The sequence below is a fragment of the Eupeodes corollae genome, chromosome 2, assembly GCF_945859685.1.
Source record: "Eupeodes corollae chromosome 2, idEupCoro1.1, whole genome shotgun sequence".
Taxonomy (NCBI): Eukaryota; Metazoa; Arthropoda; class Insecta; order Diptera; family Syrphidae; genus Eupeodes; species Eupeodes corollae.
In genome coordinates this window covers 2,074,114-2,089,284 of record NC_079148.1, presented here as the reverse complement: position 1 = coordinate 2,089,284, position 15,171 = coordinate 2,074,114, and the positions used below count along the sequence as shown (strand labels likewise).

Sequence of the window (15,171 nt, the reverse complement as noted above, 5' to 3'; positions counted from 1 at the left end):
CGTTTTTTATCAGATTTGTACGAATTATTGTAATTGTAAAGTCGAATTGTGCAGTCCACATTTTATTATCCAAAAAATAATCAGCTTAAAATTTGAGAAAACTTTGTTAAAATAAGACATCAAAAAACGAAACATATTCTGAGAGTATTTTTGTCTTGTATTATTTGTCAAAGTTCTCAAAATACTCTAGCCTGTATCAGATTGAAATTCAATCGACAAAGAATAGATGGACACAAAATCGGTATTTTCAATACACCAGGTAAAAAGCTGAACTGCAAATATTCTCCGTGTTCAGAAAGAGATGGGAAATTTATCAAGGGAAGCTTTTAAGTGTATGAAGATAATAAAACACTGTCAGTTCTGAAGAAAAAACGAAGGCAAAAATCTTTAAAATCTACGTTGAATACTTTCTATTCTACCAATATTAACAAAATAGCACTGCACCCATACCACGCAAGCGTTTTCAAGAATTAGCCTGATAAAGAAAACATACAGACTTTTAATAACATATACCATAGATCACGGAATTCTGAGGACATTTTTTTGACGAAACCAAGTGTTTTTTGGATTTGTTTGTAATATAATTTGTGAAGAGTGAACGTTCATTTTGAATCTAGTACAACAACAGGAAAAACTGGATTTCATTCAAACGTGATGAATTCAACAAAAGTGTAGTCATAATTTTTATTATATTACGTTTGCGTTTAAAACTCATTGTCTAGCATTTGTCAATATTTAAAATCAAACGATTTTTATTGCACTACTTCCAAAATTGCTTTAGATCTTCTTGTAGCTCCTTACAGTCCTTAACGGAGTTAATAATGCCAAATCTTCTAATATTATCGGTAAATAATAATTTAAAATAGAAGGCAAATCAATAATAAATAAAATAAATATCTATGGACCAACGTGACTCCCTTGAGGTATACCAGAATTGACTTTAAATTGACGAAAAGCTAATCCTGAGCATGACGCTACAAACTCTATCGTATAAATATATGACCAAATCCACATAACGAAACGGTCATTAAGTCGTAACTTATTACGACTTAATTTGTAAAATGCCTGGCTAAAGTCTGTAAAGATGCAATCGGCATCTTTAAAACTAGAACTTGTATGTCTTTATTTATCTGATAATTTTTAAAATCTATTCATTTACAACTGTCAAGCTCGAAGCTTATTCGTTGCAAGCAAGTTGCAAGGAAAAAATGGTAGGTCAACTATTTTTAAACAAAAAAAATGAGGTATGTAGTGATAAATTGACATAGTGAATTCAGGCATAAAACAAGAATATTAACAAATGTAACAATGCAATTAATTCTAGCTTTTTTCATTTAATTTTTGTGTGAAAAAAAAAAAAAAAAATTCCAAAAAGTTACATTTAATTTCCTTGTAACCCTTAAACTCTGTAATTGCATCACCTCTTGGTGTTAATCGAAGCTTGAGTCTAGTTGTGTGTATAAACCTTTAAATCGTCCTCCTATAAATTCAAACTTTTAAGTTTTTGTTATTATTTTGTGCATACTAAAAACATCTCGTTTTGTGATTTATGTTCAACAAACACATTCCATATTAACTGAGTCTATTATTCAAGCAACCAAATTAAATTGTTTAACAAAATATTTCTGTTTTCTTTCTTAAGTTTTACCTTCAAATCAATGCTAAAAATAAACAAACAAGAACTCTTAGTAGGTAAGGCAAAATTATTAAAACATAAATAAATAATTTAAATAAATTATGTTAAATATTAAAAGTTGCTTTCGATTATTTGCCACAGTTTTATTATTGGTTATTGTATGAATATTATGTTGATAATTATTTTGTTTTTAAACTACAAATTAAGATCCGAACGGGTTCAATGGAACCTGAAATATTCATCAGCATCAGTTTAAAAAAAAAAAAGATACCATTTCATCAAGGTGTTTGCTTGAATGAAGTGTTATTCTTAATACAGTTGTTAGTCGCGTTTTGGAATCAACTCATCCGAAATGAATAGTTTATGTTTCGTTATAATATTTTTTAAAATCACTCTTTTCGTTAACAATGCTCATTCAATTTCTATTGTGAATAATGTAACCGTTTCTAGTGACGTTTTGAGTGAAGTTTTCATCAAAGAAATTCAACAAAATCCAAATAAAAGCTACCGATCTGATTCCAAAAAATGTCTTCTTAGTTTGCAGAAAATAGTGAATAATTACCCTCAACATCAAGAAACTGTAAGATGTATGTTGGTGAAAATCTATGTTTCGAGTTTGAAAGAATGTAAACATTCATTTACCAAAATGTTCCACTTTTGCAGTGTTGGATTCCTGGGGACACTTGCCATCTGGAATCGAATCAGGAAACGAATACGATTTGGGAAACTATGATCAGTGTGTCGAAACTTCTTTAATTTTTGATGAACTAATTGATTTGGTGAATAGTCAATTTTGTTTTGTTACAATTCTTCTTCAAGAGAAGGCCACAACGAAACATTGGAAAAATCCCAATCCAACTCTAAATATTGGAATATGTGTTCCAGATAGTTGTAGTCCTGAGATGTTAACATCAATTTTCAAAAATTCAGTTGAGAATCAATTTGATGGAGCGTTATCTACAATATCTGTTGGAAGATGTTCGAATGGTAAAATTCCGCAACTAACGACAGTTAATATAATCGGAATGTAAGTATGAATTTTTCTTTTTTATTTATAACGAAACATTAACCTTATTTTTAAGATCAATATTTGGTATAGTCACGATTCTGATGATATTGAGTTCGAGCTATGAATTTTACACAAAGTGTTATCAAAGTGAGTAAAAAAGATGGCAAAATACTAAATTAAATTTGAAGATGAATATCACAAGATCACTTAAAACTCTGTTTTTGTGGAATTTATATTTTAAAATGTCTCTCAAAATGAGCCAATTTTTCACTCATTTATTGAAGATCGCCTATGCGTACACATTTTGTTTTGCTATAAATCTAAGCTATTATTTTTTCGAGATCTTGCTGAAAATTTGAAAAAATTTGTTTACATTTTAATTTGTGTTCCGAAATAACAAAAAGCTAAAGATGATTTTCGCTTGTGCTTCATGTTACTCAAAAAACGAACGACTTTTTGTAGAATCTGAACGAACGAATTAGTTTATAAAGTTTGGGTCTAATAAAGTTTTTCAACGATATTTAACTTGCGACATATGAACAGGAACTTGATGCAAATATTGCATTCGTCAAAATTTCTAGCTCGAGAAGTCGAAAACGGTAGTCAGTCAATACCGCACGTTCGTTAGTCAGCCATCGACCCCACAGGCTCATACATTCTCTATAAAATCGTTGTTTTTTGTTTTTTCTTAGGAATCAATTAACAGATTTTGTCTATATAAGATTTAATGATTAAAATTGTCTAATTTTTTTTGTGCCTAAGAAAATATTTAAATTTTATTTTTAAATCTTAAATGAAGAAATATAAATTTATTCTTTAAAAAAATTAATGTTATTTAAATTTTTAAAGATAAACTTATTTTACAGGTACGTATTTAAATCTTAAAATATAGAAACAATTTTTGAACAGGCTTTTTGGACACAGTTGCACATTCATAAGACCCAGTCTTGAATTTGATTAACAGTCAGTTTAGAGAGTTTAGAGCAATTTTCTTCATTGAAACTTAAAAATTTTTTTGTTCTTAACTTTCGATTTTATTTTCTCCACTTAAAGTTGTAATTCACAACTAAATATTTTCCTCCTTAGAGTTTGTGTACTTTATATTTTTAAATTTTCAAGAAATAAGAACATTTTTTACTTAACAATGGTTTTTATTAGATCCTATGCTTGTTTTAGTATTTGTTACAATAATTTTTAAAAGCAGTTCTAAGAAAAAATTTTGGAGAGAATTTTCCATCATCACCATCACAATTCAATGAAGGCAGTACATTAGCTTCAACATACTTTTCCGACCCTCTAAGTTTAAAGTTGCGTCATCTATTTAAAAGTTCTGAACTTACGATGACAAATTACAATTTATTTGTCAAAACACTATTTTGGTTTCAGAAAGATTAAACGCCTACTGCCTTAAAATATCCTCCGATTGTGGACTGGTGTCATCATAAGAACAAAATAATGCTGCGTTCTACGGTGGACGGATGTTATTCCAACTAACCGGAAACAATTTTAGTACTTAAAGCAAAAATCAATCAAGCAATCTGTCAGATTAAGCCGGAAACAATGACCAATGTCGTGTTAAGTTGTAGTAACTGAATACACTACTGTGATGCTAGCCTTGTGAACAATATTGCACTTTTTTCCATTTAATTTTGTTCATTTCATTGAATTTTTAAAAAGGAGCTTGCCATTTTTTTATTTTTAAAAGATCATTTTTCTAATTTATTATATGTGTTTAAAATAGGCTCTTAAGTCGACTTACGAGGTTTTAGCTAGTTATCCTTTTTTTTATATTCTGTCTACAAATTGTTTTTTTTTTAACCCTCGTTGATAAATCTTAACAAACAAGAAAGTTATGACCCCTTGTAAAATAGCTTAAGTTTATTTCGTAGGGTCCTACAAAAGGTAAAATAACTTAAGTGGATGATAATTTGTCTTATATATCTATCTATTTTATTCATCAGATAATAGGCAGAAATATCTAAAGTGTTTTTAATTAAGATTAAGATTGCAAGTTAAAAATCCACGTTTTGAAAAACTATAAAAATAGAGCTTAAGAGCTTTTTCTTTAGAACACAGATAAGTTAAAACTTATTGAAATCTATCATTAATTTCACAGGGGATAATTTAAGAACTTGAAACAAATAAACGCAAATGAAGAAAAACAATCCTCGACTTAACATTCAACTTTAAGTTTAAGTTTGATACCAACTCTACAGTTTTGGAATTATACCAGTTTGAAATATGTTTAAAAGGAATCAAAATATGGAAACTTGATCACAACTGAAACTTCTAAACTTTAGAATATCAAACGTAGAGACTGACAGCTTTAAATGAATAATCCCATTTTTAAGTTGCCAAGAAAAAGAACATTTAAGTGAAAATTAATATTTCATTTTCTGAGCGAGAAAAGTTGAAAAATCAAAATGAAAAGACATATAAAAAGGCAAGTAATATTATTCAAAAATTAATAATATACATTTGTACGTTTAGTAAACAATTATGAAGACGCCTGAAAGTATATCTTTTTCCAGTTCAGTTTAGTTATATTATTAAAACCTTAATACAAATTTGTTGCTGGAAATTTTTGAAAGTGGAACGTTTGTTTTTTAAAAATAGGCCTCAAGCATGACAATCATACGCACTAACCATCACGCAACTGATAGTACGAAACTGTAGTTTTTAATATCGACTTATTTTTATTTGCAGAAAACCCAATTGCAATCCTGTTGACGTTCTCCATTTTCACAAATGGAAGACGTCTATTTTCTATAAGCACCAACAAATCAAGGAATAACATTGACTGTCTCACAGGAATTCGAGTTTTGTCAACTTTTTTAATCATGAATCATCACTCCTATACAAATATTCATGGTTCTCCGATTATAAATAAACAAGATCACATAGATGTAGGTTAAACAATAATTATTCTATACTACAAACCGATACATTTCGTTATCCTTCTTAATTTCAGCGACTTTATAACCCAGGAGTTTATCTTGCCTTGAATGGAAGTATAGCAGTGGATTCGTTTCTTTTTATGGGAGGTCTGCTGGTCGCTTGGATTGGATTTAGAGAACTTGATAAAACGTTAGGAGAATTTTCTCAATATTTTTAATAAATTTACTTTAACAAACAGTCTTTTTCAGATCTGGGAAAATTAATCCTTTAATGAACATCATCCATCGATACCTTAGATTGACTCCTGTCCTAGGAGCAGGACTCTTAATGGCATATAGCGTGAACAGGATTCTTTACACAGGTCCAGTGATGGATGTCCAATTGAATAAAAATGGATGTGATAGCACCAACTGGTGGCCTGTTTTACTTTACATTCAGAACTACTATGTTCAGAATACGAGGGTAATATTTCATAATATAATTTAATGAAATCATGGAGATTTTTAGTTGATTTCTGTACTTAGTGTTACGAAGAATCCTGGTATTTAGCTATTGACTTCCAATTATATGCTCTCTCACCAATTCTTTTAATTCCAATGTGGAAATGGGGGCATAAGTTCACACCGATCTTACTTGTAGCTGCACTGGCATCAATAGCTTCTGCAATGGCAGTTTGCTTTTCTGAGGGTTATGTTGCCCTAACGTTTGGGTAAGTAAGTTTGAGCTCCTCACAAAATCTAACAAACATTTTTAAAAAGCTAATTTTAACGGTTCTTCGAAGTATAGAATATTTTATTTCGCAAAACTTACAATAAGCTAATTTCTTCCGTTTTTCGATGTATGAAATATTTTACTTTATCCTAGAAAGAATCCTCATGAATGGGAGAAGGTCTACACTCCGACGCATACGAGATGTTCAACTTGGTTACTTGGTCTTGCTTTTGGATACTTCCTCCATACAAATCGTCAAACAAACTTTCACATACCAAGAGTAAGTCCTAAACTAAATTGATCATTTGAATCCTCGATTGGTTATCCTATCCTAAGTTTAAATGGTTTCTTAACTGTTCCAGGTCTTTCAATTTATCGCTTGGTTGCTTAGCTTCTTTACCTTGACTGCTATACTCTTTGGGCCATATTTTTCATTGAGTGCCTATGGTCAAGCAACAGTTTTTGAAGCAGCAATGTACGAAGGCCTTAAACATATCTCTTGGGGCCTAGCCCATGCTTGGATAACATTTGCTTGTTACTATGGATATGGTGGATTTATTGACACATTCTTATCACATCCATTTTGGCAGCCACTTGGACGTTTGACATATGCAATTTATATGATGCATATATCAATTCAACAAATGCATTTTGGAATGATAAGAACACAAATATACTTTTCTGTTTATAATCAGGTTTGTCTGTTTCTAATACATTTTCAAGATATCAGTGATTTGATTTTTTTTCTTGTTATTACAGTTCTTATATTTTTGGAGTGGGTTTGGAATAACAATCTTTGTAGCGATTTATGTAACACTCGCTTTTGAATCGCCAATTTTAGTTTTAGAAAAGTTTATATTCGGAAGGCGAAAACCAGTTAAAAATCTAAATACAGAACCAAATACAGTTGTACCTCTCAGTATTTTAAATGACCAGGCTTATAAATAACTACGAGTTTTATATTTCAATATTATAATATTATTTCATTGAAAGTCCGATTTTGGAGATTTGAGATTTAAAGATGTTAAAATAAGATTTAATTTTTAGTTTGAGTTTCAAAAAAGAATTTTGAAAAAGTAAAATTAATAATTGATTCAGTGAAAGACAATGTTTAAAACTCCGGTCAATAAAATTTTGTAATTGAAAATTAAATTATACTTTTTTAGCTTTTTGATGACCTGAATTCAATTTCTCCTTCAAAATCAATTTATCACTTCAGGTTTTTGAGATCTAACCTTTGAACATTCGAAAAAAGCCTTAAATTATTAGATATTATTTTGAAGACTTTTAAATTCTTGTAGCAGTTTTTTGTTATTTTTGTAGAGATATTATAATATTATGTTTAAATATTCTCAAAATATTTAAATATTTAAAAAAAAATCCTCATTGGTTGTCAGTTTTTATTTATCTTATACAAATCTTAAAAGAACTCTTAAATATTCCCATTAGTTACATTTATATTTTACCGCGAGGGGATATTATATTATTTAATATTAATTATTTAAATTAAATGATCTCAACGTTAATCGAGCTGGGCGGCAGGCGTAGCGACGAACGACGAAGCACGCAACGAATCGAGCAATTTGCATACGAATGTGACACAAAGGAGAGAACCCAAAAAGTGTAACTATACAGCTCTTTAACGAAGCTGTAACCACGGCTGCTCAGCTGGCCTGGATTCCTGTGGAGATTTTTTATAAATAATTGTAACAACGTTGATCGATTAATAAAACCAATCAAATTGCTACAATTAGGAATATTCTATTGCAGGTACTTACAGTGGGGTACGTTGCAATGAAAACGACCACAAGGAATATCTTTTAAAACCGAAGAAGAAAATTATAAAACTCTTTGTCATCAAAATAAGGTTAATACATGAATATTTTAAAATATATTCAAATACATATAAAAAAAAGCTAAAATTTGGATATATTGAGCATTTTGGAGATTTCTGACAGAACCAACATCAAAAATCTTATCTAAAACACCGATTGTCAAAACTGTGCAAGGCATCACGAAACTATTGAGGTTCTCTGAAAAATAAGATACTAAAATAATTTATAGACCATTGTGATACCAAATGAATCTTGAGGCTTCCTCCTAAGTACAGAGTAGATGGAAAATTGTTTCCTCCTCTTCCTCGTCCATACAGTCCATACAGCTTCTGCAAAAGTCATTTGAGAACACGACTTGTCGCGTGGCGTGCTTTCCTATATTAGACAATGTGCGGTTATGACACCTATTATCCAGCTTATTTGGGATCTGCTTAGAGATAGCACCTTGAACGTTTTAAATCTAGTGTTGGCCATATGTTTTTTGTGACCTGATACGTGGTGATGTTGTTCTACCTGGTGTTTGCCTTCGTCATAGCGTCTTGCATTAGCAACAATTTACAAGTAGTGATTGGTATGCTATTCAGATGTTGATATCACGATGATTGAAACATTATCGAAAAAAAAGATTTTTGCATTTTTAAAGAGAAACATTTCTAAAACCTGACTTAATAGAGGTGAGATGGATTGCATCACAAATTTGTGAATTTTGATACAAGGATATTTTGAAATATGCTGACTGTTATTAATATTGAAAGATTAATTTTGAATTATGATAAATAGATGTATGGATTCTACTTTCCATAGTAATACCCCGAAAAATGAGAATCAACGAGAACGAAGTTTTCTACTATGTAATGTAAATAACTAAACAGTTCTTTGAAGAACTCGTCTGAGGTAATATCTCATGAAGAATTAGAAATTCTATGAAGTTTTGTATTCAAATGCTTATTGAAAAGCTCCTGAAGAGTTTCAATGTAAACATTTATTTTTGAAGCGGGGAATTTTGACTCACTTTCTAAGGATTCTGTAAAGCAGCTTTTGTTCTTTGTTTTTTTCTGGCGAATGGAAAACCTTAATTTTGTAAGTATTTTTAAAAATTGTTACCAAAAAGTATACTACAATTCCAATAGAAAATAATGACAGTGGGAATATTTTTGAGATAATTAACTTTTTTTCTTTATGTTAAAAATCATTTGTCTTCTAAGGAATCAGCTTTAATCGGAAGTTTTAAGAAAATTGCTTCAGTATTTCATGATAAGCTGTAGTTAAGTCATAAAAAATGCCTACTGAAATAATTTATTAGTACATATACAGTGAAGTTTACGTTTAAATTATCTTGCTTTTATTCAAACCAAAATATCGACACTCTTTCTCTCTGTATGTAACTCTCTTATTTAGATTCTCATAATTTTTAAAGTCTCTTAATGTTTTGTTGTGATAAATTTAATTTATTATCAACGAATATTATTAAATAAATTGAGACCAATAGAATAAATATGAATTTCTATACCTAAAAATACTGATTATGTACATAAACACTTTGAAAATTTAAAGTGGCAATTAAAGCGATAATAGGAATAAGCATATTTATCGAACCGATCACTACCGAGATGGTATCACTAAGGATATCTGTAATTAAAATCATAAAATAACTCATATTCTAAATGAGTAGCATCCTTGTTGCAAACAAAAAATTATAAATTTAAAATATTTACTCGATAACGATAAGATATCACCTGTCATTTCCGCCCTACTTTTGTTTTTAAATCTATCCTACTTTAAAAAATACAATAAACTCAAAATCAAGTTCAGCTCTTAAGATACTTTGATAATTATTTAAACTAAGTGTTGCTGTCAGTATCGGTTCAGTTCTATCCAGCACTTTTAAGACAACGACAACCGACGACGACGCTGCACTCTTGAAATGAAATTATTATTGATATTAATTGTTGCAATCAATCTTTTTGTTTACGGTATTCAATCAGTATCAATTGTGGACAATGTGACCGTGTCTAGTGATGTCTTGAGTGAAGTTTTTATCAAAGAAATTAAAAACAATCCAAATAAGATTTACATCATTGGCGACGGCGGCGGTGAAGATATTGAACCTTATGATTCGAAAAAATGTCTTCTAAGTTTAAGGGAAATCATCAATAAATTTCCGGATCGACAAGTTTCTCGATGTAAGTCCAAGAAATGTTGGCAAGAATAAAAAACAAGGAAGGACAATCGATAGAATTTATATGGAGCTATAAACATTGTGAAGAAAAATTGTTCTAAGCCATTTAAGCTACTCTGTGAGATAATTTATCTTTTATTTAAATCTTGAAATGATAAAGTTTTTTGATAAGGAAATTTTTTAAGTTGTAAATAATATCGTGTTACAAAAATGGCGTACTTTTAATTGATTTGGAAAATCGTATTTTAAAACTGATAAAACAGTTTCTAAAAAGGTCGAACTTAATGTTAAAAAGTTGCTTTGTTTCTTCCACAAGTGTTTTCTTTAAAAATTAACACTTTTTCCATTTTTAATTCAACAAGATTCATATAACTTCCCTCCTCAAATTTAAAATGTATTGTTTTGTATAAACCTCTTAAATGTAATCTCATCAATTGCAGTCCTAGACGCCTGGGGAAACTTGCCATCCGGAATTGAATCGGGAAACGAATATGATATGGGAAACTACGATCAATGTGTCAAAACTTCAGTGAAACTTAGCGGACTTAGTGAGGAAGTTAATGGACAGTATTGTTTCGCCACAATTTTACTTCATACCGATCAACCACCAAACCATGAAATACATTGGTGGAATCTTGATCCAAGCCTAAGTACTGGAATATGTGCTCCTGATAGCTGTAGCCCACAATTGTTAACATCAATTTTCAAAGAAGCAGTTAGTGGTCAATTTGAAGGCGTATTGTCTAGAATTATGGTTGGACGTTGTTCGAATGGAAAAATTCCTCCACTAACAACTTTGAATATCATTGGATTGTAGGTTTTTTTCTTAATCACATAATTTCTAAAACATTTTATTTGAAAACTAAAACTATTTACATTTTTTAAGGTCGATATTTGGATTGGTAACGATTTTGATGGTCTTGAGTTCAAGCTATGAGTTCTACACAAGTTTTTATGAGAGTAAGTAAATTTAAACACTTTTAAAAATTTATAAAGATTCCGAATACTCAATCCTCTCTTCTTTTTCTTTAAAAAGAAATTAAAAATTATGATCTCAAAATGCATTAACCTTAAAAACCTTTGATAAAAAGACCTGTAAACACTATATCTGTTTATTATTTTTGAATGATGAATAACCCGAGAGGCAACAGACTTATTTTTTGTAACACTACTGCTTACTTGAGTGTTTTTTACTATAAATTGTGAAACTATAGAGAGCCATTTATTAATATACTCGTAACAATACAACAAAAAGTAAATAAACAATTCTAATAATTTATAGACAAAAAGAAATGCCTCAGAAATTTTCTATGGCTACATTGCGTTGTTCAACCACTGTTTCGCTTTTTTGAACGAAAATGTTTTGGCGCGAACATTCACTTCAAAAATTGTTATCAACTTATTAATAGAGTACTAACTTAATAATAATTTTAATCATTCATATCCCCTTGAGTGCGCGTACAATATAAAAACAAAATAAGAGCTATGTGTCTTTAGGGTTTTGAGAAATTTGATACTCTAGAAGAAATCATTTAACAATTTTCATTTGTTTTCAGAAAAACCGATTCCAATTTTGATGACTTTTTCGGTTCTTACAAATGGAAAGAGGCTTTTCGCAATAAATACCAAGAAATCGAGAAACAACATTGATTGCCTCACAGGTATTCGGGTCCTTTCAACATTTTGGATTATAAATCATCATACTTATACAAACATTCATGGAACTCCAATTATTAACAACCGGGATCATATTGATGTAAAATTTATACAAATCATAACCTTCGAACTTTTAATATTAATCTGTCATTTTGCTTTCAGTGGTTGTATAGTCCAGAGTTTTTCCCAGCTTTGAATGCAAGTATATCAGTTGATACGTTTTTGTTTATGGGAGGACTTTTAGTAGCTTGGATTGGATTCAGGGAACTTGATAAATCTTCTGGAAAAATAAGCCCTTTAATGAATATTGTTCATCGGTATTTTAGACTAACACCAATCTTAGGCGCTGGTCTATTAATGGCTTATAGTGTGAATAAGGTTATTTATACGGGTCCAATTAAAAGTGTGCAAATGGAGAAAAATAGTTGTGATGGCACAAATTGGTGGCCAGTAATGCTTTACATCCAGAATTACTATTTCCAAGAGAAAAGGGTAAATATTTTGATTTTGATTGATTTAGTCCCCCCTTTTGAGAGTGCCAATTATCAATTGATAGTTGCACAATATCAACGTTTAGCATTCCACCAGCCAACTACCAATTGTGAGTATCAAGGAATGTATAAATATCAATGAAGATTACAAACGGAGACTTTCAATATTTATCAACTATCAATTGATAACTGACAATTGCAATATTGTTGATTGTTATTATGAAAACTTCGAATGCCATTAACTCTTTTTGTTTTGTTTTTAAAGTGTTATGAAGAAGCCTGGTACTTAGCCATTGACTTCCAACTATACGCTCTATCACCGCTTCTTTTAGTACCAATGTGGAAATGGGGCAAGAAATTCGCACCGGTCTTACTCATTTTAGGGCTGTCTTCAATTGGCTGTGTTATTGGAATTTACTTATTCCAGGGATATGTTGGGCTTATGTTGGGGTAAGTTCTTTTATTAAAAATTCCTGAAACAAAAAATTTAATTGTGTGCATTTTTTTTAGATTAAATCCTCATGAATGGGAAAGAGTCTACACTCCGACACATACAAGATGTTCGACCTGGCTTCTTGGCTTTGGTTTTGGTTACTTCTTGCATAAAAATCGGCAGTCAAATTTTAAGATTCCAAAAGTAAGTTAGAAATATCGTACAATTTTCTCAAGAATTTCTTAAAACTGTCTTCATTTAGATTGTTCAACTTATTGGTTGGGTCGTCAGCTTCCTTACCATGACAGCTGTCGTTTTTGGACCCTATTTTTCGTTGAGTGCCAATGGTCAAGGAACCGTTTTCGAAGCTGCTATGTACGAGGGATTCAAGCGTATATCATGGGGTCTAGCTCATGTGTGGATAACATTTGCTTGTTACTATGGATATGGTGGTTTTGTTGACACATTTCTGTCACATCCATTTTGGCAGCCATTTGGACGTTTGACATATGCCATGTATATGATGCATATGGCAGTTGAGAGAATGCATTTCGGATTGACACGGACAGAAATTTACTTTTCTGTTTATAATCAGGTTTGTCTTTCTGAAATAAATTTACAAAATATTAGTTATTGTATAATTGTATGCGTTTTTTCCAGTTCTTATATTTTTGGAGTGCTTTTGGGATAACTTTTTTGATTTCCATTTACGTTACACTTGCCTTCGAATCACCAATTTTAATTTTAGAAAAGTTTATATTTCCTGCAAGAACACCGGCGGCGGTGCCAAAAACAAATCCCGAACAAACTATGGTTGTGTCTCCGAGTGTTATTGTTGACCCTGAGCAAGCACAAAAACAACTGTAATACATAAGTTAAAATTTTGAACTTAAAAACGCACTGATATTTTATTAAAGCTTTAACTATTTATTTAAAAACAAAAATGAACTTGTTTTATTAATTGTTTTGAAAATAGGCTCTTTTGGTTTGGGAATGCAAATAATAAACTATTTCATTCTTTCTCCCAACGTTTCGTAGGAATTCCTTACTTCTTCAGGGGATATTTTTCTTGTTTCTTTGTCTTCAAAATTGTTTGAATAATGCTAATCCTGAAAATTTAAGAAATATTGCAACCAGGACCCTTGATTTGACAATTACCAAAACCTGTTCCAAATATCCAACAATTGTCATCTTTCCATTTCATGAAGAAATTATTATGTCAATGAATTGTTAATTTTGCTTCTATAATTATCAGGAATTTTCTGACATATTGTACAAAAAATTCGTTAAAGAAATGAAAAATAAATATAATTTACATATTTGTCAATATTTAATTGAAAATAGCTTTAGGAAACTCAGTTACGATCAAGTATTGACAATAAGAACACATAAAATGATAAGCGATATATTTAAAATTCAAAATAAACGTTATGGCGATTCTCAGTTGGGTCTGCGTGTTATATGTCGCTGGTGCCGCAGCAGGCGGTGCCCTCGGAATTTTAAACAAAGAATAAATATTGATTTCGAATCGTTGAATAATATCTCGAAAGTGTTTGCAGTCCTTGCTTCAATCCATTGCGTTAAGATCTTTTGGCTGTTCGTCTACATCCTTCCATTTATTTACCTTCATATCATAGAAGGTCTTACAAAATTTTGCGAATAAAGTATCTTTATTTCTTAAAAGCAACTTTTGTACACTTATTTTAAAACTCGCGATTTTAATAATATTGTATGTACTTTACTTTTTAATTATAAAATGCGATTTTGAAAACTGTGACACTTTAAAATTAAAACAGTGCCAGCGGTCTGTTACTTCTAAAATCGGAAAAATTGGTCGAGGAACGATGAATATTGAAATCAAAGGCAAAGATTTTGTGCCATATTTCAATGTTTTTTTTTAAGGATTAAACATTGAAATTGTCACCACCAATTTGTCAGTAAGTACCTACAGGTAAGTATGGCAATGACAAATTTGTCAATTAAATGCGACAATGATAAAATTGTCACCTCTCAATATTTTATAAAATACAGATTTTTCAAATCAAATTTGTAGAATTTTTACGAAATAGGGACCAGAGGTAAACAAAGTTCCTGGCAATCAAGTTGCACTTTTCTTATGGGTTTTAATATCCTTAAATCAAATCCGAATCCAAAATCACTTTATTACGTAAGATTTTTCAGATAACGCTCTCTCAAAAATTAGGAACATAATTGGTGATTAAAACCTTAAAACTAAGCTGTCAACGCATTGAATTTTTATAAGAGCAACATTTATGTATTTCCAGCGAAATTCACATATAAGGAAAAAAATAAGTGGAAACAA

At 30.4% G+C, this 15,171-nt stretch overlaps 2 protein-coding genes across 2 annotated transcripts; both read left to right on the top strand.

The window, feature by feature from the left end:
• The first annotated feature begins 2,721 nt into the window (after nt 1-2,721).
• Nucleotides 2,722-7,274, top strand: LOC129948283 (nose resistant to fluoxetine protein 6-like). Its single transcript, XM_056059224.1, has 8 exons — nt 2,722-2,792; nt 5,352-5,551; nt 5,617-5,732; nt 5,792-6,005; nt 6,068-6,252; nt 6,408-6,534; nt 6,617-6,949; nt 7,014-7,274. Exons 1-8 carry the CDS (start codon nt 2,747-2,749, stop codon nt 7,200-7,202), a joined length of 1,410 nt encoding a protein of 469 aa, XP_055915199.1. The 5' UTR covers nt 2,722-2,746; the 3' UTR covers nt 7,203-7,274.
• A 2,650-nt stretch (nt 7,275-9,924) lies between these two features.
• On the top strand, nt 9,925-13,789 carry LOC129946246 (nose resistant to fluoxetine protein 6-like). The gene is made up of 9 exons (XM_056056369.1): nt 9,925-10,272; nt 10,709-11,081; nt 11,155-11,228; nt 11,825-12,024; nt 12,087-12,416; nt 12,681-12,865; nt 12,926-13,052; nt 13,111-13,443; nt 13,509-13,789. Exons 1-9 carry the CDS (start codon nt 10,014-10,016, stop codon nt 13,713-13,715), a joined length of 2,088 nt encoding a protein of 695 aa, XP_055912344.1. The 5' UTR covers nt 9,925-10,013; the 3' UTR covers nt 13,716-13,789.
• The last annotated feature ends 1,382 nt before the right edge of the window (nt 13,790-15,171 follow it).

Bases quoted from the DNA above. Each gene is read 5' to 3' on its own strand.
- LOC129946246 (XM_056056369.1), top strand. From the start codon at position 10,014: ATGAAATTATTATTGATATTAATTGTTGCAATCAATCTTTTTGTTTAC. The intron at 10,273-10,708 runs GTAAGTCCAAGA...CATCAATTGCAG, and splicing joins GGATCGACAAGTTTCTCGAT to TCCTAGACGCCTGGGGAAAC. The intron at 11,082-11,154 runs GTAGGTTTTTTT...ACATTTTTTAAG, and splicing joins ACTTTGAATATCATTGGATT to GTCGATATTTGGATTGGTAA.
- LOC129948283 (XM_056059224.1), top strand. From the start codon at position 2,747: ATGATATTGAGTTCGAGCTATGAATTTTACACAAAGTGTTATCAAA. The intron at 6,006-6,067 runs GTAATATTTCAT...TTCTGTACTTAG, and splicing joins ACTATGTTCAGAATACGAGG to TGTTACGAAGAATCCTGGTA. The intron at 6,253-6,407 runs GTAAGTAAGTTT...ACTTTATCCTAG, and splicing joins TATGTTGCCCTAACGTTTGG to AAAGAATCCTCATGAATGGG.